General features: G+C 41.2%; 1 protein-coding gene and 1 long non-coding RNA gene across 3 annotated transcripts in view; one reads left to right on the top strand and one right to left on the bottom strand.

The window, feature by feature from the left end:
• Window positions 1-3,891: 3,891 nt before the first annotated feature.
• LOC122176492 lies at window positions 3,892-14,853 on the top strand. Its single transcript, XR_006177752.1, has 2 exons — window positions 3,892-13,022; window positions 13,526-14,853. It is a non-coding gene; the product is annotated as an uncharacterized LOC122176492 (long non-coding RNA).
• Window positions 12,842-27,620, bottom strand: part of ERN1 (endoplasmic reticulum to nucleus signaling 1) — a 29,894-nt gene continuing 15,115 nt past the window's right edge. The window contains exons 3-22 of one of the 2 annotated variants that reach the window (XM_042865035.1): window positions 27,016-27,049; window positions 26,090-26,162; window positions 24,518-24,590; window positions 23,345-23,467; window positions 22,876-22,977; window positions 21,848-22,109; window positions 21,316-21,394; window positions 20,199-20,361; window positions 18,776-18,894; window positions 18,442-18,633; window positions 17,572-17,824; window positions 16,809-16,899; window positions 16,309-16,498; window positions 15,740-15,839; window positions 15,137-15,336; window positions 14,624-14,771; window positions 14,084-14,211; window positions 13,564-13,687; window positions 13,261-13,328; window positions 12,842-13,136 (exon numbers count right to left, since the gene is read on the bottom strand). In XM_042865035.1, the coding sequence (XP_042720969.1) occupies window positions 12,930-13,136; window positions 13,261-13,328; window positions 13,564-13,687; window positions 14,084-14,211; window positions 14,624-14,771; window positions 15,137-15,336; window positions 15,740-15,839; window positions 16,309-16,498; window positions 16,809-16,899; window positions 17,572-17,824; window positions 18,442-18,633; window positions 18,776-18,894; window positions 20,199-20,361; window positions 21,316-21,394; window positions 21,848-22,109; window positions 22,876-22,977; window positions 23,345-23,467; window positions 24,518-24,590; window positions 26,090-26,162; window positions 27,016-27,049 (2,729 nt within the window). In that variant the 3' untranslated portion in view covers window positions 12,842-12,929. The remainder of the gene's footprint in view (window positions 13,137-13,260; window positions 13,329-13,563; window positions 13,688-14,083; window positions 14,212-14,623; window positions 14,772-15,136; window positions 15,337-15,739; window positions 15,840-16,308; window positions 16,499-16,808; window positions 16,900-17,571; window positions 17,825-18,441; window positions 18,634-18,775; window positions 18,895-20,198; window positions 20,362-21,315; window positions 21,395-21,847; window positions 22,110-22,875; window positions 22,978-23,344; window positions 23,468-24,517; window positions 24,591-26,089; window positions 26,163-27,015; window positions 27,050-27,620) is intronic. The other variant, XM_042865036.1, reaches the window with a different exon arrangement.

Here is a 27,620-nt window from a genome sequence, read left to right as displayed (position 1 = left end):
TATGCCTTTTTATTCATGACCAGCTGCGGACAACTGCCTGAAAGGTTTGTACAGATGCATGCCATGGTAGCTGTTGGTGTACTGAACACACTGGTGCTGTTTTCATGAAGCTGAATTTGTTGTTACAAAAGTTGTTTAGGTGCACGTCTGAGTAGGCAAGACCTGTACACTTATTAACTGACTATTGAAAAATGAGAGTGCAGGAGGCACATCTTCGATCTTGGTTGTAATTTCTCCCAATGGCATATGTCTCGTTAGCCGTGCTTTCTTGTCCTCAGTAAATTTTAAATGATTTCTAGCCTGGCGTTTACTTGCAGGATGTAAAAGCAGTTGCTGCAAGGTGCATCCTAGTGCCAGACTTGTCCTGTTAGGTCATTCTTCATCTGATGCTTTTTAATGTTCAAAAGGATACCCGTTTCAAGAGCCTTTTAGGTGGAGATTTCTAGAAGCTTAGGTGCATGTCACATGGGTGAGTGACTTCCAGTTTTTGTATTGAAGTTGACCTGCAAAAGAGAAAAAAGAGCTTCATCTCAGGGTGTGTGAAGGAGACAGGGGGGTCTAGAATAATGTGTGCTGTATTTCCACTTCCACAATACTCAGAACTTCAAATTTCATCATTCCTTGGGATGAACTGTCCATTTTGTACTCTGATGTGATACAACGCAAGTTTCCTGAGGCAATTAATGGAAGTGGCCTCCTCATCAGTGCTCCTACTTACAGTTATAAAAGAGAAGTCTTATCCATAAAAATTATTTATCTGTTTATAAGTAAAGTTATAGAAGGCCACCCAGATTGTAGTTCTCTGCATGTTTGACATGGCTGTGTTAGCATTTTGTGTTTCTGATGAGAAGGAGAAGGCAGAGGGCGATGTTCTGGAGGGAAGAGAAGTGAGAAGAGCGTTCCTGGTCTCTTCACAGCAAGTAGAGAGTGGTGAATTTTCCATTTGCAGGTCAACTTTAAATACATGTTCCAGCCTCAAGCCTTATCCGTGCAATTTAATTTGTGGGATTGTCTCTGTTAGGGTGTGCTAGAAGGAATGTCAGCATTTTTGTGTCAGTGTAAGTTCCACAGTGTTTCTGTTATTGATGGATATTTTTTTCCCACTCAATCCTGAGCATTGTGGCTCTTTTACTTGAAAGACTTGAGGGATTTTTATCTAAACTTAAGTACTCCACGTGGCTTTAATGAGTGCTTCCTGCAGTCATTCAGAAGTACAGTGTGGTTAGAATACTACATAGTCTCTCAGCATCAAATTTTTTGTGTCACAACACGTCATAAAGGCACTGACACATCCAGTACTGATGCCAGCTAACGGCCTTTGTAGAACCATGAAGAATTGTCATGCTTTTCCTGAAGTGTTGTTTTCAGCCCATAACTCCAAGCCTCTGTTGAGAAGCAGTTCTCTCTGATCACTGCTGCCTGCCGCTCACCTGTCAGATGTGCAGCATTTGGCTTGCAGATGTGCTGAGTGGGCCTTGATGTCTGATCTTCTGTTAGCTTTTCATCTTGCTTTATGCATAAGTCTAACAGAACTTACGCTTACACAGTACTTTTATATTCTGGTTTACCTTAGTTTACTACTTGGTTTTCTTCTGTTTATCTAATAGGGATACCTGGAGCAAAGCACTAGAGAGATCTTTAATGTGTTTTATTTATCTCTTGTAATATTGCACATAGAATTCTTACATTATACGTTGATCTTAACTTCTGCTTTTAGAACTTTGCAAATTCTTGCTTTTTCTGAAGGTTGTATTGCTGTTGTAAGAATGCTTAGCCTTCCTGCCCCTAGTAAAGTAAATGCCTTCTCCCTCTGGTGGCTTTCTGTAACCCTTTGGTATGTTATTTTCAGATTCCTACTTTTCCTGGGAATGTAGTTGAGAGGAGTACTGCATGTACTGTGAACGTAGCTTATTCTGCAAGTTGTCTTCACCAGGAGTTCCCCCCATCAAATAATAAATGTGTTATTTTTTCCAATAATAGAATCATTCAGTAGCTAATAGTACCTAGGCTTAGAGTGTGAACACATCTTAAAATGGAGCTTTCCTCAGTAGTAATGCTGTTACAAACCCTCAGCTGAGCTCTGCCATGTATTACTCATGTTGTACCCTAATAATATGCAACAAGCAGTTGAAAGTTTTTTTCTTTGTGATCTTCCCTTGGATACTCCCTTTGCTCCTGTCCTTTCTGTGCTGTAAGAGCTGCAATGTAGCTGTCTGCAGTTACTGTTGTGTCTCTGGTGTACTCTTTGAAAACAGGCAGGTACTTCTGTGCGTTTGTTGTCTGTTGGTCCCTGCCTTCATTTCTTTGGATACTGCTTCTTAACGTTCAGAGAGTTGGATTTATGGTGCCCTTCCCAAAAAGGGTAAAACAGCTTTGAATAATTGCTTGTATAAAAACTCTACAGTACAAAGTTACAACAAAGCTGTGCATGCAAAATTGCTGATAGAGCGCAAGCATGCAGTTTTTTTGCTTTAGTTCATCTTTCCCTAGAAGGAGATTGCAGCAGTGTTCAGGACTACATATCTTGTGTTACGGAACCGTGATGACAGAACTATAGGCAGAAGCTTTGTTTTTTCCTTGTTGTCTGAACTTGTCGCAGCTCTCATAGCAAAACGAGATGTTGCAGTTGGGTCAAAATCTTCAGTTAAATTTGAACGCTGTGCCAGTGTTGAATTAGAGGGGAAAAAAAAAAGGAAAAAGCTCTGAACAAAGTGGGGAAAAGATGTAAAAGATGTTAAGGCAAGGTAGGAATATCTTGAAGTTCTGAACAGTTTATACATGGTCTCTCAATACCATTATGAGAGAGAGGCTTATCTTGTTACATTTGCTGAATTTTAGAGCTGGATGTCTGATACTGACATGAGGAAATCTCAGAGGAGTTCAGACTAGTTCATCAGAAGGCTTGCTGGGATTGTTTTCTTCTGTCCTTAGGATACCTTTCTACTTTGACAAAGTCTGCTTTAAATAAATTCCTGAAAATTGATCTTGTGTATATGGACCAGAAAGTCTTTATTTTGTAAAATGCTTGGAGTTTGTTTTTTTCCTTCTAGAGATGAGATTTTTAGGTGCTGATAATACATTTGAGGCTGGGATGTATATATAATAATTTCAGTGGATTACTGTTCCTTGCTCTGTGCATGCATAAGAGAACAAAAGCAAGCTTCTAGAAGGACATTCAGCTGCATCTGCCTTCTATGGTTTCTGCTGTTGTTTTCCATATGGACTTACTGAGTGATACCTAAATACAGCTATGTCACTTGCTCTCTTAAAGCTTGGCTAAAATTGAATCTGTAACCTGGAGTTACTTTGCAGAATCAAAGCATTCGGAATACGAGATGGAAAATTAAATACTCAGTTTTCTAAACAGCAAGAAGGGCATTCTGGCTCTTCAGTTAAGCTGAGACTGATATCTGGTCTGTGAGCTGGGGCTGCAATTTAAAAATTAATACTATTTAAAAATAATAGTAAATGTCTTAATAATTGTACTGGTCTAGCTTCTACATAAAAATTAAGGTGAGTGTGAACACATTCAGTGGCTGATGGAGTCTTTCCCTCTTCTTTTGGTGAACTGGAGCACTCAGTACTGTCAGTTAGGGGAGAATCGCCCCAAAACAATTGGCTTTGTTCCACTGATCAAGTTACAAAACAAAACAAACTGTCCAGGTGAGAAATAGCTACAAACGGTTGCGTGAGCCTGCCAAAATAGGTGATGTAGCAGTCATTTCCTTTGGTTTGCTTGATCACTGGAATTTTGTTAACTTTGAATGCATGTCTTTCACTTAATTGGGTCATGTTTTTTCTAAAACTCCAATTTTTCTTCTTCCTATAGCCCTGCCATAGGACAGGCTGAGGCAGAGTCTCAGTGTTGCCCTGTTCAGTCTGAGGCAAGTGGGATTTATTTTATTCGTTCTGGGGGCTTTCACAGCTTTATGGCTGTTGGATATTTATGTCCCCAAACTTGCAGCAAGTTTGGTGAAGGCCCCTACTTTTATTTTAATTTAGGTTTTTAATTCTCTTTTGGTAGATGGGCTCTATATTAATATTAATCTTTTTATTATCACTGTTTTTTTTTAAGAGTCTCGGGGAGGGAACGTGTTTTGAGAGGTTTGGGTACTGTTTCACTTATGGAACATTTCCTTTGTGACTGGTCAGGGAGTCCTTCAGCCACACTGTACCCCTGCCCCCTTCCCCTGTGTTTTATTTGTGCTGTATTTGTTCTGCTTTTGACAATGTGACTTTTTATACATGCTGCTGGTTCAAAAACTACAGATTAATTACTAATTTTTCTTCTGGGAAGATGTATTTAACAAAGTGCTTGAAATACTTAGGCTTTAACTAAGTGACATCCCTTGTCACACAGACTTGCAGCCTAAATTACAGTTGCTATGGAGGAGGACATTGACTGCTGTATTTGTAAGCTGCCCCACAGCAAATGTTGGTGTAGTGCCCTGTAAAGAACTAGAGATTCCAGTCGATGGAAGAATGAGAAAAGAAAGCTGAAGTTCTTTCAGCTTGTCACTTTCAGGAAAACCTTTTCATTGATCACTTAAATACACTGAACTTCACAGTAATTTGTTGCATCAGTGTACTGGGAAAAAAATCATCTTACTTTCTTGAAACCACGTGGGCTTGTTGCATATCCAAAATTTGCTGAAGGTTATGGCTATCTGAATTTACTACTTTTGCAGAATAGCTTCCACCCTTTGTGAAGACAAACTGGTGCTGCTCACTTGGAGTATGCTGATTTTGAATGCTTGAGGTGGCTTAAAGAGAGCTTCAGAAGAGCAAGTTTTGTCCAAGGAAGTTGTTAATGTTTTTGTGGAGCACAATCTGTATTTCATTTCTCCAGGAGTGGGATCAGTAATGACGCACTTGGAGATTTTCAGTAAGTGGCATTGAAGGATAAGGAGTGGATTTCTCATGGGGGGCCCAAGTAGTCTCTGACTGGAAGTTGCCGTGTCCTCTGCTTACTGTTTCAGAGTAATTGCTCATTTCCTTACTGTGGTGCTACACTTAGGAACAGTGCTTTAAGATACACCAGCACAACTGGTCATTATTTCACTTACTCAGTCTCTAGGAGCATTTGGCTTAGTTCTTATTTCCCCAGAGTATCTAAAGAAGCCATTTAACTAAGTATTCAGCATGACTTGTACTTCTTTAAGTAGCTGAATCTCTGAAAGACTCCAGATGGGGAAAAAAAACCAACAAATTTTGGATGGATTGTGTTGAATTTTGTCATCAGTTTTCATGTAAGAATGATGCAGCATGGGGTAGTTTTTATGCAGCTACTTGTATTTAGCTTGTGTCACAAACATGTAGCTGAAGTTCACACAAGTGCTTCATTGTCTGTAAATGAAGTGCCCTACTTAAATCCACTTGGGCTACCTCAGTACATTGATATTCTGGTGAGAGCTGAACATTCTCAAAGCAAACTTCTGTTTTTATTGGAGCTAAGTAGGTTTACATGTTCATGGAAAGTATGTGCCAGGGATGCAGTTCCTGTCTCCCTTGTTGTTGATCAAGCTGTGTGTACTGATGCTTCAAAGCAGATGAGCCATTTCTTTGTATTTTTTGCATGATTTCACACACCACGTGACACTTCATAGCATCACAATGCTATGGATTTTTTTTTTTTTTTTTTTTTTCTTAAAGCTTTTGGAAAATTTCAAGAAAATGAATTTCACACTGCTTCTGAAAGATGCATTTGACTCCAGGATAATTCCATGTACTGCTATTCCATGACAATACCTTATGAACTGAGGCTTTTTGCTCCAGGTTTTTCCTGTTGTTCAAACATTCTTTGCTTCTACCCTTTACATCGCTGTCCTTTTCTTTAAGTCTCCATGGATTGGACAGGACCAACCTGTTCCCTGTTTGGGTGTTGGTGTTTTTAGCAGGCTATATCCGTGTTACTCTGACCTGTTACCACAGACTAATGTTTGTGCTTAAATTTACAGCAACTAATGATGTGCATTTTCCGTTTGCTTTGTGCCTCGTCCTAAAAGGTATGTGTGCAGAGTACTGCTGTCTTTCTAGTCCAAAGGATGGCATGCTGACAAGGTGCAGGTATCTGCTCAGCTGTCAGAATAGCTGCCCTGTCGTCTCTTTAAAACAACCTGAAAAGTTCCCATAGATGGCAAAGGGTTCACATCTTATTCTTTTGGTGGATCTTTGTTGGTGACCTCCTTCATGCCTCGTGGATCTAAGGAGGGTAGTACCAAAAGAAACTTACACTGTAAATGGAATTTATTGATTTGGAAGGTTGGCAGCATTTTTACTGGCACTCCAGTGCGTGCTGTCAGTATTGCAGCAGTGTCATAAAGCTGTATAATGCACTGTGGAATTTCATTTCTAATGACTGTCATATTTTAGTGAATTGACTTTCATAGGCAGTAGTGGAGGCAGGTTTTGGAGAGCTTGGTTTTTAAGATTGTGGAGTGCTACATAACTCTTCTTAAACATTAGGAATGCCCACTGGTGCTGAGGAGTGAAGGAGAGACGTAGAAAAGTACGTAGCACAGCAGGAGTTCTGGCTGGCTTTAGAACTATTCTGTGCCATGCCTGATAACTGCTGTGAGCCGTAGTACTGTGAGGGCAGGCCATCTCCAAACTTACCTTTTAAAAGTACATATGTACCTGCAGTCAAGGCAGCATTACCAGGAAATGCTGGCAGTTGCTTCAGAAATGCAGTGACAGTGACTGCTGCGATTTTCAGTCAGAACTAAGTGAGGTAAACAGGAGTTTGGGAGTGAGAAGTCTCAGAGGCAGCCCTGCAGGGGATGGAGTGAGTGTTCATTGAGTGGCTGAAGTGTTACGTATGGAGCTGATTTGTTTGGGAAGTTCTGAAAAAAACTTTCTGATAATTTTCTTGTATTCTCCTTTAAACAGCAGCTTTATGCAATCTTTTGATTATCAGAGAAATGCAGATTTTTATTCAGGCTCTACTGGAAGAAAATACAGTTCTAGTGCAGAACTCAGAGATTCTGTTGTATAGTGAATGCTCTTTTGCTCCGTGGAAGTTCTTGGGAGGTGTGAGGGAGCCAGGCGCCTCGGCGTGCCGCCTCTGCAGCCAGCAGCATCCCGTCCTGAGCTGTGTGCTCCTGGCTGGTTCCTTCACTCCTTTGCTCTCAGCGTCCTGATGAGTCTGTGCTGGCTGTCGGTGAGGACTTACATTTGTGCACCGGACCTCTGTTGTGAGTAATAACGCACCTTGTCTCTTCTGAACAAGTTTATGCTGACTTGTTCTATTGCTTTAGGCTCACCTGCAGTAGTACCAGGCAGCAGCACTGCCGCTTCATAACGATGAACTGAGCTTCTCTGCAGATAAGTCCTGAGCATACCTTAATGCTCGTGTTTCTCAGGGAAGCTGAAACATCCTGAGAAAACAGTAGAGATTGAGTGCAAGCAGCATGTTAACCACAAGCAGATGATCCACATGTTGGCATTACAGTGTGTTAGGTAACTACATTGCAGCAGATCCAGGTTTCTCACGTCTCAAATTTTATCTTAAATCTTCCCTACATCTTAACCACATTCCCAGGTTCTTTTCAAAGAGGGTAGGTGTTGAATTTCAACTTCCGCTGCCTTAAGTAATCGGTATCTATAAATGGTTTTGGATGGTAGCAACTTAGAATTACCCAAAAACTATGCCATACAACTATGGAAACTGTTTCAGTGTCCCAGCTTAGGGAAGTATATAATGCTGTGAAATAAAGATGTCATGCAAAGCTTCTTTCTTTCTCTTTGTCCCCCCATTGTGTTGTAGAAGTGTGTGATACATGCAGGCACTGACTTCTTTAGCTTCTAGTCGAAGAAAATACATTTTGCTCTTTCATTTGTAAAGTCTAGAATAAGAAAACACTTTATGAGAGTATTTAATGAAGGACCCTGGCAATGTAAGTATTGTGATTTCCTTTCTATTTGTGTTAGGCAGTGGGGTTACCTTGTTAAACTTCTGGCTTGTTATCAAAATAACAGAAACGTAAAGGCAAATTGAAAGTAATTTTATAGTTGCCTTCGCTTCATATGCTTTTCATAAGTGACAAATTGTAGTAATTGAAGTTCGGCAGCTTTTTTAATTGAAAAACTAAATTACGGGTTGAACTCCTTGGTTTAATACAATTTGTGTTTTTGTCAACTAGCAGCAGAATTTCAGCATTTGCTACTTACTGGTAGAGAAGAAATATCCTACAGCACTGCCAGTACAGGTTAGTTTAATCTGTAAGTACCTGATGTTCCTATTTGAAATAATATGTTCAAATGATACCTTTTAAATACAAAGGGAATTTTGATCTCTGTAATGTCACTGTGTCTTTGTTACCTACTGCTGTGCTCAGTAGTGAGTGAATACCTAGATAATCTTTTGAAGGTCTCTAATGATTTTAACTGTGCCTGTGGATTAGGTACTATGTGCAAGCCAGGCTGCCTTTGGTGTTTTAAAGTCAGCCAGTTCTCCATTCATTGCCTATTGCAGAAGGCAGTTTTATCAGTGAGCCAATTACAGGATACTTGTGCTGGGGAATAAGCAGTTCAGTTTGTAAGAATTTGTAGCTGTACTGTAACTTTTCTTTAGTTGTTAATTATTGTTGCTACCAATAGAATTTTGCTCTGTATAGTTGGTATGCCAGGAGCTGCTTGTTCTTTCACTTATGGCCCACTTCTAGTTAAGCCTCGTATGCTTCATCTCCACACATCACTGTGGGAGATGAAAGTCTTCTGTGCTGTGGCACATAGGATAGGTTCACTGCTGGATAAGCTGTGAAACTCTGTGCCTTAACTTACACTTGGTAAGTGAATTATCACACAGTGAATTTGAGGGGCTCTTGGAAACCATTGGTGGATAATTACACAAGGATGTAGCAGTGCAGAACCCAGACAGACGTTTCACTGGCTCACGTAATGCTTTTCACTAGTTAAGAGTGAAGTGACACTTCAGCAGTATTGCTTGTTTGGGGGTTTTGAACTTGTATGTAATGTTGCAGGTCTCATCAAAGAAAGGTGAGGTTTCAAGGGGATTCCCAGTGCTTGTAATAGTTGGACACAGCCCATCTCCCAGCATCTTTGTGTTGGTTTTCAGGCATTCGCACTGAATTGCTTTGCAAAAGTAGTGATGTGTAAACTTCAATAATTTTGCTTGGGTGTTTTTCCCTAGAGGAAAACAAGAGTTGCATAATAAATTTTGTAGCTTATCTTTGCCTCTGTCTCCTACAACTTCATGGCATGTTTAATAGGAATTCCTCGCTGTGAGGCTGTTATCTTAACAGACTGTGCCTCTTCCTTCTGCCTTGTGTAGTTGATCCTCATTTACTGAGCACTGTAATAATTATTGTAAGTAAGAATAAGTAACGGATTGCTTTTGGCTGCTGGATTACTATTTGAAAACTCAGTTCTGCCCATGGGTGAATGCTGACCTGCACTACTTGCACCCCAGCTTGGCAATGAATGAGGTTCTTTACTTTTTCATCAACAAACTGTATTTCTTTGGGATAGATCCTAGTGTGAACTGCAGTGTTATCTCTCTGTGAAACTTTATGGCAGTTGAAGTATTTTTTGGTAGAATTAAGTTTATTTTCTTTTGAGATGGGACAAAACAGGAGGAATCTGAGCTTTCATATTCAAGTGGGCAGTCTTAAGACGTAGCTCACCTTCTGATGCAGTTACAGCAGCTGTACAGTCTGATGCAGTTCTGAAGCAGTAAGTGGGGAACAGGGAGCCAGTTCACACTTTGATTCAGACTTCTGCTTAATGACTTCAGGTTGCCCATTCGGAGACTTTAGTTACTGTGCAGCAAACTCAGACCTCCTGTTTACCTTCCTCAGGTGAAGCACATTATTGAAATGTGTCCCTCTCTGCAGTAGCCCAGCTACAGATGCCAGTATGTCAGGAATGTTCTTGTAACTTGATGCAGCTCTTGTGTAAGTGGTATGAAGGGGATGCGATCAGTGATCTTTGATCAAGGGCAAAATATTGATGTTGAATTTGATTTCAGAAGGACTGGTAAGTATGTGCATTGCTTTAGTGCATGCAGGCACCAATAATTGTAGCTTAATTTTTATAGCATTCAGTTTACAAAGAAGATTCAAAGAAAATATGGAGCAAACATCATTGGCATCCCTTGGGAACCTTCTGTGAACTGTATTTCAGGCATAGATAACTGCGCGTATGTATGTATACAAACTGCTTTGAAACAGTCTCTGATTAAATATAAGTAAAACACTGCTTCTGTGTATTTTTCTTTCTCATCTTGAGACCTATTTAAATTAATGCAAGAAATGTTAGCTGTTTCACAGTGTTTATGAAACCCACTTTCCCTCATGTTATTTAAACCATAACTCTTGACTCGTTCTCTGTAAACCATTCAGGAACTTAGCAGTCTGTACCTGGAGATGAGAAGTAAGTGAATCTTTTTTAATATTTAACTTTTGGTGTTTATCCACTGTCCTTTTTCTGAACTGATTGTACAGAGAAATTAGATTACGTTGGAGAGGGAGGGGAATGTTGGGGGGAAAGTGTCTAATAGCATTTTCATGAAACCTAGTGGAGGGGACATTAAGTGGTCTGTCTGTTCTAAACAGCAAAGCACTGGAGAAATGAGGATGTTTGTCCTTGCAGCTCTCCTGCATGGATAACTGCTAGGCAGGTTGGTCTCATTTAATCGTACTCATTGGACTCACAGGTTAATTTCTTGAGATACTGAAATATTAAATCCTGGATTTTCAGTACTGTGTGACATGATGCAGTGTTTGTCCTCAGGCCATTTCAGCAGTGTCTGAGACTATTTCAGGTGTGCTCTGATGGCCTACAGGGGGGCCAAGACAGGAGCTTTGTCACCTGGCTTGTTAAAGCTCTCCCAAATTTGATTCAGTAGTCAGATTGTTGGGGTATTTGACTGTGAGCATGTAAAGGATGAGCCTGGATTTAATCTGCCCCATGACTCCTGTTTTGTAAATAAAGCAGGGCCACCCTGAGTGCAGGTGTATGGTTTTTCTCTCTTGGCTTTTCTGTTTGTTAGTTTGGAGGAAGTCAGATAGTAATTTATCTTTGTAATACAGTGAAGCAGAGTTTGAATCAAGGCCCTTGTGTTTCTAAGAGGTAAGGATGAGTGCCTTTGAAAAGAAAGACTCCTTGTGTGTTAGAAGGAAGACTTTCAAGTCTGTAGTGGTGTGGACATTTATATATGTATATATATGTTTATATGCATTCCTTTATTTCTTGTTGCTTCTCCCCCCTGCCCCCCTTCCTCCTGTCCTGCACCACAGCTGTAGCTTTGAATTGCAGGAAGGGGGGTTTTTTATGCTGAAATATGAACCTGAGGTTGGTGTGACTGTGCTGCTCCCCTTCCCTTGCACCTTCTCCAGCCCTGGTTCTGAAACCTGCATTAATCCATGTGTGCTAGCAGTGTAGCTCACTTCCCCAGGCACACATCATCACTGAAGTCATTTTATGAGAGTACAAGTCTTTATTTAGTAGAATTATAAAAGATCTTTACATGAGAAATACAAAAATAGGAAATAGGCTTTAAATCTCCTTAGTTAAAAGTACTTTTTTTCTTTAGGCTGTAGAAATAGTAAATTGCTCTCATACACTGTAAAACTAGGAAAAACCTTACAGTGAAGTGTTCCAGTACAGTCACTGTAAGTGCCCAATCGCTCACACACAGAACAGTCCATGATTTATTAGTTGGAGACACAATGGCACAACCAGATCAATCTCCACTTTTCCTCTAGCTAATGAATTTTTTGAAAGATGCAGTATAACTTTTCCAGTTGTTATAATATGATTAAATATAAACACAAAAATGATTAAGGAAGATTTGGCATGCTTTGTACTCGTACCACTTTTTACTAGGAAGTGGTATCAAAACAGTTATTAAATAAATATAAATATGTTAAATAAATACATTGCACACCACACACCCACCTCTGTCAAATTAGAAATCAGCATTTCTTCGCACACATTTGATGCTTTGTGTCACAGCTTTAGGGCCAAAGAAGAGAAATACTGCATCTTTAGAAACACAGGTTCCCATGGACATAAAGCAGAAAATGAGGTAACTTTGCAGCTTTCTTCCTCCTATCAATTCACTGCTTGATACGTCTCAGTTCCCATTCAGCTTCTTTTACCCAGGACTCATTTCTTACCTCTGGCTCTGCAGCTGCCACTCCTTTTCCTTAGAAGAAAGGAAGGAATGCTTGCAGTGGGTGAATCATTACCATTTCAGGAGCAGTTCCTTGCTGACATCAGCGTATCTCCTGAAGTTACTTGCGCAGATGCTGGTTTAAGTCAAGTACTGCTCTAGCTCTCCTGTGAATACTGGCTGACATTAAAACAGTGAGGTTTGCGAAGCCTTTAACTTTTTTCAAGTTTTCTAACTTCATCTGCTCCAATAGGAGGTTCTGTTTCCAGGTAATGCTGATTTAACAAGGGTGAGTCTTTTTAGAGGTTTTGCCTCACTAAAAACAATTCCCTCTCCCCTCACTGCAGTGTGCCTAATGCAGTGTGGCAGTAGTGCAATGGCAGGCTCTGATTTGCTGCAACTAAAAGGTTCCTTTTGCGGGTCCCACCCCCTAGTAATTCTATAATTTCAGTTACTGTATTTTGATTCTTTGCAGTAAAACATAACATCAAGTACAGTATAGGGATAGTGGATGATGGTTATATCTAGCTTTTGCTCTCCCTCTTCGCTTATCCTGAGACCTTCCTTGGGATAACTCCAGCACCAGGGTTCATTGCTTTTGCAGCTTCATTGCTCCTTGGTCTCCTACTATCTCCTGATCCAGTGCAGGCACAGTACAAGGCACTTCTTGGAAGCTTGGTTTCCTCAAAGAGACAATCAGCTCTTTGATCCTGCTTTTCCCTGCAAAAGGTAGGCCTGTTTCAAAGCCTTGTGCTTGGAATGTTGGTTCCAGAGAAGAAAGCTTGCTCTGCTCTCAAACAGCATCTCCTGCAATGCTCTTCTCTGCAGAGTCCTGATCATAGTAGTGCTGAAACAGTCTTTCGTGGCAGCAGATATGCATTGCATGGTAGGTATGTAAGAGCAGGTGAGGGAAACGAGCTGTGAAGTAATGTACAAAATCATCTGGGATGGAGCCCAGGGTCTCCTGCACCTCAGGAGGCAGTTCTCTGTAATGGTGCTTCTGTAAGAAACAAAGCAACAGGGAAAAGCTCAGGTGGAGTCTTCCAGTCTGCCTGTACAAGGTGTATTTTCATGCACAAGTAACCTGTTAGTCTGTTGGGTTTACATATGCAGAAACTGTTTACCTTATTTCTCATCGCCCTCAGAAGGTCCCGAACTGAGCCTCCTTTATACGATCTGAATTTTCGAAGATCTGCCAAAGAAATTAACGTTTGTTTTGATGCTGGCAGTTGTAGTTGCTGGCCTCAAAAGAAATGTATGTTTATGAGATGTTCATATACTGAGTGAGACACATCACATGATTTGAATAAATGCTGTGGTGACAAGGAAAAACTGCCAGAACTGAGACCCTGTCCTTACTTTCTTGTCCGTGCAAACCGGGGATAACAGAGAACTCCCTGCCGTTCTGACAAGACACCATTTGTTACCTGTCTGAAGAGGAACAGTGATGTGCTCCCTCCAGTCCATCTTCACCACCTCTCTTCCTCCTCTTTCTAACTGCTTGACTATTGGACCATCTAAAGCTTCTTTCTCTATCCGGTCACTGACATCCTGGAAGAGACACTCCAGTTATTTTCAGTGGTATTCCTAAGCATTTCCCAGTTATTTCAAATTACAGCTTCTGGCCTCCTGCTATTGGAGGTGATTCTACTTTGGGACAAATACTATGCAAGGAATAATGCTTGGGATGAAGATGGTGAAATACAGTCACAGAGGACTATCTGCCAAAAGCTGTATTTCTTTTTAATCACTGAATAGAAAAGACTGGAAAGAACCTCAAGTCCTCACGCAGTTCCCACCCCATGCTTAATACACACATTCACCACAGCAGTCTACTCTGTTCATAAAAACTGGCTTGGCAACATGTTATCCTGCATTGTGTCACCTCAAACATGCACAAAATAGGGATGAGAACAGTGAATTCAAGATCTGATGGTCGAGACAAACCTGAAAAAACCGGAGCTGCTTTTCTAAACTCCAAAAGAATGGGTGTTTTAGCACACAGCTGGCAGATGGACGTTTCTGAGGGTCCATGTTTATCATTTGCTCTATTAAATCACGAGCCACTATGTCTTCTGCAAGGAAAAGGGTGAGCATTCAGAAGCTGCAGGGAAAGCTAATATTCTGTATGAAAATGGTTAAATTTCCTATTTCCTCCTATGCAATCCCAAGCAAGAGCTCAAATGACACCCTCACAGATACTGTAGGCAACCAACAGAAGGTTACATTGCATCAATGCAATTAGGAAGATCTTTCCTACCCTTTAAACTCTACTGTCAAGCTTGCAGGAATCTAGATTTTTCCAACTAACTGAGATGCTTTTGGAGAAGAATACTAAGAACTTCAGGAGCTTCACTGCAGGAGTACAGCTTTCACCATTGCCAAGTGGGTTTCACTGTGGGTTTCAGTTTTGCCTTTTCTATGACAATTTTAGCACCCACTGGATACTCACTGAGTTCAGCAGTGATCTTTGTTTGCCTTTCTTACCGTGCCTCCCTGCATCCAACAATTCCAGGCTGTATGCACCCAGCAGAATGTTGGCTTGTCGCTGTAGAGATTTGCCAAAGGGGTGGCTGCCCTCAGATACCACATAGTAAAAGACACAGCCTGCTGAAAAGATGTCCACGGTGTACGTCTGCAAATAAGCAATAATTTATTATTTAATTAATAATAATTGTTTATTATTTAATTAAAAGCAACAAGATTTTTCCTGTGGAGAATGTGAGTCTCATCATCAGGTGGTTATTTGCATACAACTCAGAATCACATCTTGCTATTTAAGACTTGTTACTAATTGAAAGAAATGGCTACATATAAATAAATACTTACAGACATACGGTGAGAGAGAGAAGTAGAGTTTAAAAAAGGTAGTGCTAATGTACGTCAGCATGAGTGCTGAGGCATCCAGCACTGCACATCTTAAGGTCTGTCTGCAGCTGTGCAACCTGCTGGTTGTGCTGCCTTCTCGCAGGGAGGTCTGAAGGGAAGACAAACACTTACAGGGTTCTCTTTGCAGTCTTCACTCAGCATCTCTGGGGCAATCCACCCTTCTGTTCCCGGCACCCCCGACCGTCTGCTAAAGCTGTGTCTGCCCACTGCCAGCTTCTTGCACAGGCCAAAGTCTGAGATCATCGCTTTGACTTTCCCATGGGCATTAGGCATTGAGATGAGGATGTTATGGGGCTTCAGGTCCCTGTGCACTGTAACAGACACCTGTTGATGCACTCCAGGCAATCCCAACACAATTTGTAAATTTGCACTGTACATTTTTCACAAGGCTGAACCACTGCTTATTACATCAAACTACTGTCAATGGCACGTTTTTTAATTCCATCACAAGTCACTGTTCTGCAGACACACTTTGCATGTCTTCTCTCCAAAAACATGCAGTGCTCTGAACAAAAGGTAATGGCTACCCTAAATGCAGCAGAATTTTGAAGGCAGAACATAAGAATCAGTCTAGTGCTAGGACAGACCATACTGCGTGCTGCCAGCACTAGGGGAAGCCAATCACTTCACAGGTCAGCACCAGACCAGTTCCTTCTTCATAGTTAAGAAAATGTATCAGTCTGTATCCCGTACTGAAAATAAAGTCATTCTTACCAATACTGAGGGAGTGCAGGTAAGCGAGACCAGATGTCGTCTGTTGCAGGAGGGTAATAGGTTGTAAGCCATGGTGACTGAAGGCCTTTTGTTCAACATACTGTACATGACAACAGAAAAATGGAAGATAGAGCCATCAAATCAGTAAGTTTCTGCATAGATAATATGCAAAAAAAAAAAACCAACAGGAAACTGTGGGCAGTCTAATGCTAGCTGGGAATACACATGCACTAGCCTTTCTGTCTGAAGGTGATGAGCTGTATAAAATCATTCAGACTTAGAATTCTGCACAGCACTGTTTTTCCAGGAGCAAGTTTTGAGGGTCCAGATGGTAGGAGAGGGATGCCTAAAACAGAGTGATTTGCAGGAGTATCAAAGGACAACAACTTCCCTTAGGTCAGTACAGGTTGGAGATACTCCTGGAGTTCTAAGAATATTCCTGTTTTAGGAACGTTTAACTTTCACAGATGGCAAGAATAACTGGGACATCTGCTGCAGAAGCTAAGGGAAACTGAAGGCCTTCCAGCGAGAAGACTCAAAGTCATTTAGGTTTGCAGGAGACTCAGCACCTCCTGCAAGGTGGCGGCGCACAGCTCGATAGCGATGTACTGGAACTGCCGGTCCTTCTCCGTGCAGAAATAGCGGATCACATTCGGGTGCTCATCCGACTCTCGCAGCAGCTGCACTTCACGGTCTGCAAAGCTGAAGCACTCGGGAAGAATTCTTTTCACTGCAACATCACGGTTATCAAACGTCCCCCTGCAGACAGGAAAGCCACCTCAACCAATTATTAGAACAAGGCTAACGTGGACAAGGTACAAAACGAATGACAACACAGGGCATTTCACAAAGGCATACTGAAGTATTTTTCACGCTGGACGCAGATACGTTTGGTCATTTAAACATATCTGAGAGGAGTAGTTTTTGCTAGAGCAGAAACACCATGAAAACACACCATGCAAAATACTTTAAAGTATTTTTGTTCACCATAGGTGTTGGGTTTGTTTGCTTTTTAAAAAATAATGCAATAAAAAATTGGTCTGTTAAATACTGAATGCAAGTCATTTACCTGTAAACAATTGTTCCTTCAGCTCCATGCCCCAGTACATCTTTTGGGTTAAATGAAATCTTGCCAACCATCACTCTGTTGGTATCGTCATCTAAACGAAAACAAGAAGCAGAAAGACTGCTTTAGGATGGATCAAGCCAGCCCTGTACTACTGTGCACTGTGCTGGAAGAATGCTGGAAGTAAAAAAACATTAAATTCACAACACAGATGATCAAAAGAAATGAACAGCTGCATTTTGGTACTCGTGCTGAGTAGGGAAATCCTGGTGTGTGATTCAACTCACAGTTTCAAACATACTCAGTACAAAACACCTGACGTAAGTCTGAAAAGATCATGTCTTGGACAGCAGATAAAATCTTTCTAGAAAGTTCTGTTGAATTTGCACAGTGATAATTAAAGGAAGTGGATTTAGTAGTTGTTTCCCTGCACAGCCCTCCAGAGGGACTAAAGACTGTGTAGAAAGATGAGGCAGGGGTGGCAGAGCACACTGCAGAACTCATTCCTTGACTATTGTTCATACATAATTTTTATTCATATGAAACACTTCCAGCTTATAATATATCCTCATGCACAACAAAAATCCCTCCAGTGACAACTCTGAACGGGATGTTTTTCTAAAGCAAGTATTTCTGCTCCAAGTCAGTCGTGGACACCTGCCTGATGTTTTGCCACAGGCAGACTAAATGAGGGTGATGGCGTTTTTCAGCTGTTTTATATATGAAGCACAGACATTCACAATCAAACGCACTAGATTTACGTTACCTCCCTCTTCTTGCTCTGTAGAAAGGCAGCTCCCAACATCAGATGTGGAGATGCTGGAATATGCAGAATGGTTTGATGCTTTGGGCGACATATTTGGTGTGCTGGTAGCAGAGCTGTCTGTCTGTCCATAGGAGGTGTCCAAGAAATCTTCTGGTGGCAGATCACTGGGAGCACGGAAGGGCAGCTTCTGTTGTTGCAAGAGCTGTATCTTCTCTTCCAGCTGATGCTGCCTTTGCTGCTGCTGATGTACACTCTGAAAGAGGATCTCAGTTCATAAGTGAGAGACTGAAATTCCTTACTTAAAAGGAACGCTTCAGCTATTAGAGTACATACATCCAAGAGACAGGGGAAAACTTTCTTATAACACTGCCAGCTAAGTGAGCTGGAGAAATAAAGGGGCTTTTCCTCATGTTCTCATCTTCACTCTCAGCTTTCACAGCAAAGCTGCGCAATCACAACAGATTGGTTAATGTGGCAAAAGCTGACTTAGGCTAACTAGGTGTCTTTTAACACCTTTATCCTGCTGCAGGTGCAAGTCAGAAAACATGACAGAGGTTCAAGTGAGCAAATGGGGAGTAAAGCCTCTGATGTTAAGACGATATCTGTGAAAAAGAGTTAACAGATGCAAAAAAACAGAATTTGTAGAATGAAAAAAAATAATCTCCAGCATTGGCACATATGGCAGTGGAAAGACTGTTCTGTCAGATATTTAGCCTTTGCAACCCCCAGCACATCTGGGAGTTAAAGTGAGGAGGGGAAAAAAAAAGAATTACAGTATTTCCTAACTCCTGTATCTCTTCTTGGGGTTAGCTCTCAAATGCGACTGCTCCTCCCAAAGCAGAAAACCCCATCAAGACAAGTCAGCATTACCATTGGATAGGCGATGATAAATGCCACCCAGCCCACGAGCAGGAAAGTGCTGAGAATGATCGTGGCCATGTCTTTCAACATAGAGTCCACAGGAGCTTCTGGCCGAGCAACAGGCTGAGCAGGTTTCTCCTCAATATCCTTTGGAACAGCAGGAGGCACTTCTGGTGCAGAACCTTCAACGATGTCAATAACCTACGAGGCAGAGAGTGGTCTTTTAGTTCAGTGTCTTCGTGGGTACTGGGACACTGACATGCTTTTTTGCTAAGCCCCTCCACGGCTTCTATTCCTCTACATTCTTTAATCATAAAGTAAGATGATTATCCTCATCACAGACCTTCTCAATAGTGACTTTATCAGAGTCAGCTGGAATCACATTTTCAGGCCTCCTAGGTAAGTTGCTTGGGAATTTCTCCAGGATCTTTGTAGGGGCAGATAAAGGAGTTTCATGGTGCCCTTAAAATAAAACACACGTGTTCAAATGTTGATGAAGACCGTAGATGGAAGATGATATACAAAACACCTGAGAACATCAAAGTACAAGATGAGCTTAAAACTCATTTTTTCCTCTGCTCTGCCCCTGCAGTCACAGGCACAGGAATGCAGTCACTAAGAGGTCTCTACTCAAACACTGACTGTGCATTTAGTTCACGAGCTTCTCTGTGACCATAACTGGAATACACATTACAATGCCTCGTAGCTGGCTCCTTCCCAAGTTAGCTTTGCTTCGTGATTTGGCCTTGGAGCAAAGATCACATTTGAGATTTAAAATGGTTCCAAGGATGACACTGCAGAAAAAGGGAAGAAGAACTGATCCTGTGCTCAACTGCAACTGCTCTTCACACTCCTTTGGCTCGTGTTAGCCAAGTACAAAGAGGAAGAATCTACTGAGCTAACATCTGCAATTAGACAGAGGAAGATTCCTCATAATGTATAGAGCAGGAAAGGGAAAAGATGGAGGGCACAAATCATTCACTGCAGAGCATAGTGGAGAAATGAGAGCTGTTCAACAAGAGCTGCTTCACATACTCTGAGAAGTGGACAGCATCACAGAAAGAAAAGGCAGCAGGTAAGGCAGCTGGAAGTTGCATTCCTGTCCCTGTCATAGAGGTCAGTTACGGCATTTACAGATTATAATCATGTATCACTTCAAGAACTCTGCCATTCAGCTTGCTTTTTTTTTTTGAAGCAAAATTCTTAAGTGTCCTGGAAAGTCAACTCCGAAATTTTGGAACCTGGGCCACACAAAATAGGCTGACACTTCGTTATTCTGATCGTCAACGTCTTACAGTTGTGAAATGGGGGACAGACAATGCTCTGATGGCTACAATGAGAATTAAAGTAATACTGTGCACAAGAGAACAGAAATGTGAAGGAACCAGAATGCAGCACTTACAGCAATGGGGACAATAAACTGCCTTATACCCCTCTCTGGATGAGGGGCAAAATAAGCAATAAACAACTTTCTGATCACTCCTCGTTCACTTTACTGAATGAAGCAGATCAGATGCCTTGTAAAAAACAACAACCAGACGTCTACTTAAAAACATCAACGCATATTCTAAGGGCACAAAGCAACATCTAACATCTAAATATCTAACAAAGTGCCAATTATTACTAGAATTCAGTAACTGTCTCAGTTTAGGCAGTCATGACTGAAGTACAGCAGTTGAGAACAGCTCTAAGGTTTGGAGTAGGACAGCCACCAGCAGATGGCAGTGGATCCTGCCTGAAAGGCAGACACGGCTTAGGGACCTCACCTATTAACAGCAAGTCGTTCCAATAGCTGAGTTTGTTCTTTCCTTTCAGTCTGCCTGAGAACTTTAAATCCGTACTGGGAGTGATAACACATTCGCCATTGTCTTCAATTGTGACTCCTTCTGTTTTTGGACCCTCTAATAAGGGTATGGCACTGCCACGGGGCTAGAAAGAGAGATTATCATTACAATTAATAATGCAGTGAATCTCCAGAATATTTCAGCAGGCAAATTAAAGAATGGAGGGTCAGAATTGGTGGGAAAGCAAAAACTGGCCACAAAGTCGCCGTGAGCAAACACTGCCCCTTACGCCCTCAGCAAATGCTTCAGCAGCCTTGGACATTAGACCTTCTAAGCTACACGTTGCCTAGGAGATGAGATTATTCTCTTTTTAGAAAAGTGAAACAGGAGCCTTATCTGCTGTTTGGACAGCCATTGTGAGCAGCTTCCTATCAAGAGGGAGTAATTTTGATGAAGAAAAAAAATCAACAATTTTAACAGTAACCACGATGCACCAATACTGCACAGCAGGCCCTGGTTCACTCCTGCCCGACTCCTGGCACACGACCCAATGACTACAGTCACATCTCTGCAGCATCTGAACTTATTCTGGAAAGACAGCCGTGCATTCTAACACCTATTACCATTGTTTCATTAAATATTCAATTTGCCATGTATTTACCGATTCAAATTTGCAATTTAAAACCTAATTTCTGCAAACATACAACCATCAGTATTATTTTTTATTTTAATATGGAGCCCTTTTCAATATTGGAACAAACTTCATCAGTTCACATGATCTTCCATTACAGGACAGAATGGTTCTTGCAGAACCATTTTATGTAGGAACGTGCATCATGCTTTAATGGAAGCAATCTCAGAATTCCAGATCCATTCAAAATATCTTTGTTTTAGACATATGGAGGCTATTTCTCATTTAAAATGAGAAAAACACACTTTAAAATACTTCTGTACATTTTGTTGAAATTATGCTCTAGTGTCTTTCTACTCAAAGCACTGAATTTCAACTTAATTGGTTTTTTTACATCCTAGAGCAATACTAATTCTGCAAAGGCAATTTCCAGCAGGTGCCATTCATCTCTGGCAGCTCTCAACTTACCACAACCGTTACTCCTTCGTGCACCATCGATGGCGATGCATACAAACTCGTGGAGTATTTCCCTACATAAAGAGTTGGTCTGGAAAGAAAGTAGTGTGTAAAAATGAAATAGACAGATGGATGTTTTACCATGTTAGCTAAAGCCTAATTCACAACCAATGCATCCATTTCCAAAATCATCAATATTTACTTCTTGAAAACCCCGGATTCATAGACAGAAGTGCTGTGATCAACCCATTTTACTTATGAAAGTTGTCATAATTATTCATTTCTTATTTGTTATAATTACTGAAATCGATATTTGCCAAATGCTCAGCATCTAAACGAAAGGCTCCACATCCAAAAATATTAAGTCAACATTAAACATCTGATAAAAATAAGGAACACATTTACTAAGTAGATGATTTTTTGTGTGTCTCTGCCTTTAGACAGTAGAAGATCAAATATGAAAGACAATCACTGCTGGAGAGCGAGGGCCGCTGTCAAAACCTGACTGATAGATAATGAGAACAACAGGAATACTCATGCTCACGTTAATTTGCTCTTGGTCTCTGTTTCCTTTGGAAAAGGATATTTCCACTTGGTAATGTGTCCGACCTCCCCAGACATGAATGTCAAGTATCGCAGAGTTTCTATCCCCACATTTGTGTGCATAACTTTCCGCAATCCTTCACGTTGCCAGATGTAAAAAGCTACCACAGGAGAAGCGTAATTCTGAATCCACAGCACGTCCCCAGACTCACTGTCTACAGTCACCACCAGTCCATCTCCATTAGACACAAAGTGGGACATTTCTACAATATACAAATGTATAGGAGATTATCTGGATTGCTGCTTACATGCAATTTCAGTAACACATATTAACAAGCCTCGCATAACTGTGGAGTTCACTGCATCTTGGAAATGAAAAGCTGTCAAACGTACACTGATAAAAGCTTGGTTCAGTCAGACAGCAGGAAAAGCACATTTAGCTCACCTCAGCATGTACAACAGCGAGTCTCCTAGACCTCACCACTAAACCTGCAGATTAACTAACACACAGGTCATGTCTTCAGCATATGCCGAAAGGGGAGCTTTCATGGGTGAGAAGCGACTGAGAAGTCTCTTACTGAATGACTGAAAGCTCTGCCATCCTTTGTTCTGTGTCAGGATTCTGAAGACAGCCCTGCAGAGCTGCTCTGTGACTGAGAGCAAACAGGCAGTCCTTGCAGACTCCAATTTGATTAACCTCAATGTAAACTCGACTGTGGAAGACAAACTAACTGTGAGTGTCCCACACTCTGGGCAAAAACAACAGAGTTGTTCAGTGGCTGTGCACTGCAGTTCAGGTTTGCTTCCTCTCCTGCCATTTCCCACTGCACTTTAAGAGTCATATCTTCAAAGGTTGCGTTGACATGAAACTAACAGGCTTGAGACATTAAGCCAAAGGCTAAAAACTGATAGATATGAATTCCAAAATTCAGTCAACTTATTCATTATGGAAAAAAAAAAAAAGCTTTGTCTGTATACATTGCCTGTGGCCAATATCTGAAAAAGAAAAGACTGCAGTTAAATTCTTACTATATTTTACATCTTCATCAGGCATAGTAGCTGCATAATCAAAATAGGTGGCATTCCATCTCAGCTCCTTCTTCTTGGTGTCATACATTGTGATTGTGTACTCTGTTAAAAAATACATAGTTTGTGAACCAAAAAGCCTCTGGAGCATAGCAGCAATCATTGCAAATGCAAGACACAGCTCAGAACACCACATGCTGCTCACTGTGTTCTGCATTTCATTTTCCCCACACTCCTAATAAAGAACCATGAAGCCACAGTGGCTGAAGACAACACCCGATCCATGCACACACTCATGTCAGTCTAAAATCATAAATGATAGTATCATCTAAAATTGTAATTTACAGACTTTATTTCAAGATGTAAACTTCAAAACACGATCACAAGTAATTTGTTATCATTCTGATCGTCAAAAATTGCAACAAAAACAACAAGGAAAAATTCTGAGCTGCAGAAAAGAGCAGCATCTGACCTGTTCTCCCAAGATACAGCAGGGATGTTGATGGACAAAGACTTTCTGCAAACGAAGAAGTCAAGGTTTGCTGTTTCTCCCCAGTCATGAGGTCAATCACATACCAAATATCCTGCTTCTTGCCTGAAATCACAATTTAAGTGTTACTCTTCAGTTGGAAAACTGCACTTCTGTTAAGTTTTTCATTCTTTTTTCTTTAGGAGGCTCATGAGCTCAGCATGAATGAGCATTTAAATAAAACGGTGTCTTTCAGTCAGGCTTCAGTTCAGCTTTTAGAGCTGATGGCCAATTCCAAACACTGACATCAACAACTGAATCCAGTATTCAGAAAGGTAAGTACAACTGGCCATGTAATTCCTAAGATAATTCTCAGTGCAAAAAACCCTCTGAGCTGGCAGAGGACACTGAGGTGCTATGGTGGAAGGACAGCAGATGAAAGAAATGATGAGGGACCACATGTTCCAAATTGATTAAGGACTGTAATCCTATTAAGACACAAGAACAACAACAAGTAGTTCTTCAACTTTAACACAGACATGTCTAGCTTAGAAGCTCAGGTGGACGTTCTTCACCCTTTTAATGGAGCAACATAAAGTGGAGAGCCAGAAGTAGGCACTGGATCTTCAAATTAAAAAGCAACACTGAGTTCATCCTGATCCTTCACACATCTACTGCTGTCATACACAAACTGCCCTTCCTCCTCCCTTCCTCAACCCAAATCCACCTGCAGTTAGAATGACACAGGCCAAGTCAGACACAAAATTGTTATTACATACAAGTGACCTGACTGTATCTTGGGTAGTGGAATGTGTCCAACCCTGTTGCAGTAAGATTCCTAATGCAATCACTGTACTATAAACAATCAATAACATTTGCAAACATAAGACTCTAAGCAGAAATCCCTTTTTGTTGTGAGAGCACCTATAGAAGTGAGGAAAAACAACCCAACCATATCGGCTGCTCACTGCTCAGAACAGCTGTTCTCCCCCTCAGGAAAAGTTGTTTTTTCAATTTGCAGCAATTCAATTTATATCAAATCAATTTTCTGTCATCAGAAACGTTTGTGAAAAACTACAATTAATACCCAGAGTCAAAGATTCCCATGTAGTCTGCCGGGGACTTTGTGGTTGCTGAACATGTGACAATTTTAAAAAAGCTTTAACTTGAGCTCACCCATGTAAAGGATCCCATCTGAACTGCGGCAGGGAGATGCCTGCACTAACTCTGGGATGGTAAATGGAAGTTTCTGGGGAAGAGAAAAACAATAAAAGCTTCTTTACATCGCTGTGGTAAGTCTTTGCTCTTGTTCATAGAAAAGAGCAGCCGGAAAACTTTGGAAATCTCAAATGACAGTTTTTAATTATTTGCTTGTATTATTGCAGTGATATCCCAAAAGTTCAGGTCAAGGCCCTCCTCTGAGAACTCACGACAGCCAGAGGCCTGGCTCAGCGACTTACAGCAGGAGAAATGCATGAAGAGACCACCTGCAGCAGAGGGATTTGGAGGCAAAGACTCTTTTTAAGGCCTACCATCAGCACACTATGCCTAATTGCCTCACATGTAAGGGGTGTGAGATGTTTCTCTTACAGTAACAACTGTAAAGGCTAGATAACTTCATACAGGTGAAACTGTCGTCAGGGTGAGGCAGTAATCTCTGACCAGAGAGTTCCTGAGATACTGCCAAGGCTGCACTGCAGGCAGAAGATGGGTGAAGATTCTTATTGTTAACAGACTTTTATAAGGATGAGGCTACAAGAGTAATGGACAAGCTACACTAATAACAAAGATCAGTCCTTTTTTGCTTGTGAAACTTGTAACAACAGTGATTCCAAATAGAAGTTTGATTACTTCAGTTCAAGAAGGGAGATTAACAGAACAAAGGAAACTTTGTTAAGATGCTTCCTGGATTCGCCCAGGAAAAGAATCAGGGCTCATTCTGCAAGTTATGATTTGGCTGTACTATGGGGAGTGAGAGTGGTGAGTAAATACTAAAGTATTTAACAATATTTAAATTCTTAGAGGAAATTGTATCAGCTTCCAGAGAAAGGAAAACTCTGGAAAGCCAAACATTTTATGAGTTTCATCACAAGATTTAAAAATAAAAGCCCAAGGTTTGCCAACATCTGTGAGTCACACAGATTGGTGAGTGTCTGAAAGGGTCAGCATTTTTGTCTGCTTACTAAAACACATCTTCTATAGGTGTCAGCAAAGAACATACATTAATCCTATCTGCTGGATGGTTCTAGAAAATTAAGTATTAAGGTGAAAGAGTTGTACCCAGTTTGTATCACTTTGGGCACACCTTTCCCATCTGGCTGTAAAGAGATGGCCTGTTATTTGGATAACACCACAGACATGTAAACTGTCACCATCATTAGCAAGTTTCAATTAAACAGGACGAGTGGACAAAACAAACATGTCTGCTGTTGGTATTTTCAAGTGACAGGGATTTCCTGACGGTCACAAGGAAGGTGGGAACGTTCCATTCTCAGAAAGCATGTTACTGCTCAGCAAAAGCAACAGCAAAACAACGTGAGAGTATGATCAGCCTAAAAACTCGCACATATGACAGACGTTTGGCTTTGCTGTGATCCAGGTTTTCCAAAAGACTGGTACAACTCCACTGAACAATAAAAACCAGCGCTGCTGAGGAAGCAGAAAGTTCCTTCAGAGACTGATGGTTTGTGTGAGTCTGACTGGCACTGCTCTGAGAACTGTGAGAGAATCTCCAAAGGACACACTTACAGTCAGGCCTTCATTATTCTTGCCACCAAGCGTATACAAACTGCCATCGTTTGGGTCTGGAAGAAATGCTGGCCTAGGATTCAAGCAGCAATTAAAAATGATTAAAAAAAGAAGTACTGCTCTTCTCAGAGAACAGGAAAGCAACTGTGGTCAGTACCAGCTTTCCAGAGAAGTTCATCTAACTCCTTCTAACACTGTATGTTTTGACTTCGTATTACCTAATCAAACAAAACCAGGGAGCATAAAGGATACGGAACAGCTGTCAGAACTCAGTAACTTTAAGAGGGAAATGAAAGTCTTCACCCAAATAGCAAACTCCCCCCCCACCCACCCCCCCCCCCCCCCCCAAAAAAAAAACCAAAAAAAAAACCAACCCAAAAGAGCAAACTCAAAAACAAAACCACACACACATAAAAAGGATTTTACCACACGCTACAGAGACATAAAATTAAAGACATAAAATCAAATTTTCTATCGCAACGTGACGGCTGTGCTGGAGGAATGAGTGAAGCAGCAGTGCGAGGGTTTCATCTGAAGATTCTGGTAGCAGCTGTGGTTTGGGTTTCCAGTGCTTCACTATTTTTAGTCTTTTATTTGGAGAGATTAAGTGCAAAACCCAGAGATCGCTCGCTGTCTGTCTCTATCACTTTCAAAGCTGCTCAGTAAGACTCTGGCAGTGATGACACGTAATTGCTAAACCTGATCAAAGACTTGAGAGAGAACAATGTACAGACAGGAGGTTTCACCTTAGTGTTATGAGAACTGCATGCTGCTAATTACATTCTTTCAGCATCAGCTCTTTCAACAACTTAAAGTTCACATGCACAAGGTATGACACCTTCCAAGAACGCACAGGATTTTGTTTCAAAATAAACCCAATCTCAACATGCCACAAGCAATAAATGACAGAAAAGAAACAGACTTACTCTTCCACATGTATTGGCACCTGCAGGACAGGATCTGCATAAACAGAAGAAAGAAAAGTCGTAATACTGGATATTTGGTTCCTTCAACTCTGCTGCTTGTCGAATGGCTGACGCACTGAGTTTGCAAGGAGCATCCCAGCAGCCTCAGTGAGGTTGTAACCTGGTTGTAACCACATTTGTAAAATGGGAAAGTGCCCAGCATCTGAGAAGTGCTTACAGCTCCTGAAGTTCTTTGCTTACTTTTATCCACACCACTTCCCAGCTACCGATGGAAGGAAACGCAGATGAGACAGCAGTTCTCTGCCGTACTTTGAGCTTTCTTATTTCACTCCTGGCTGGAGCACAGTCTGTTAGAACTGCTTGCATAAATACTCATGAGAGCTCTTGCTGTCAGCAACGTGTGATTTCTGGGCACTGGTTGCCCAGGAGGCAGCTCACCATAATTTGCAGAAACTGCTGTCATTACACAGCCTTCAGCAACCTATTTTACTTAAACACAAGCTACAGTTAGCAGACAGGCTGTGCATACTGCGCAGTCCCTCCCCACATCCCAACCAATGCCCTCTGGTGCTGGAGAACACACACCTCAGCAGTGCATGTGGACT

The sequence above is a fragment of the Lagopus leucura genome, unplaced genomic scaffold, assembly GCF_019238085.1.
Source record: "Lagopus leucura isolate 7727_CA_CO unplaced genomic scaffold, USGS_WTPT01 Super-Scaffold_797, whole genome shotgun sequence".
Lineage (NCBI taxonomy): Eukaryota > Metazoa > Chordata > Aves > Galliformes > Phasianidae > Lagopus > Lagopus leucura.
The sequence above is the reverse complement of the archived record's forward strand: the minus strand, read 5'-3'. Positions and strand labels throughout refer to the sequence as shown.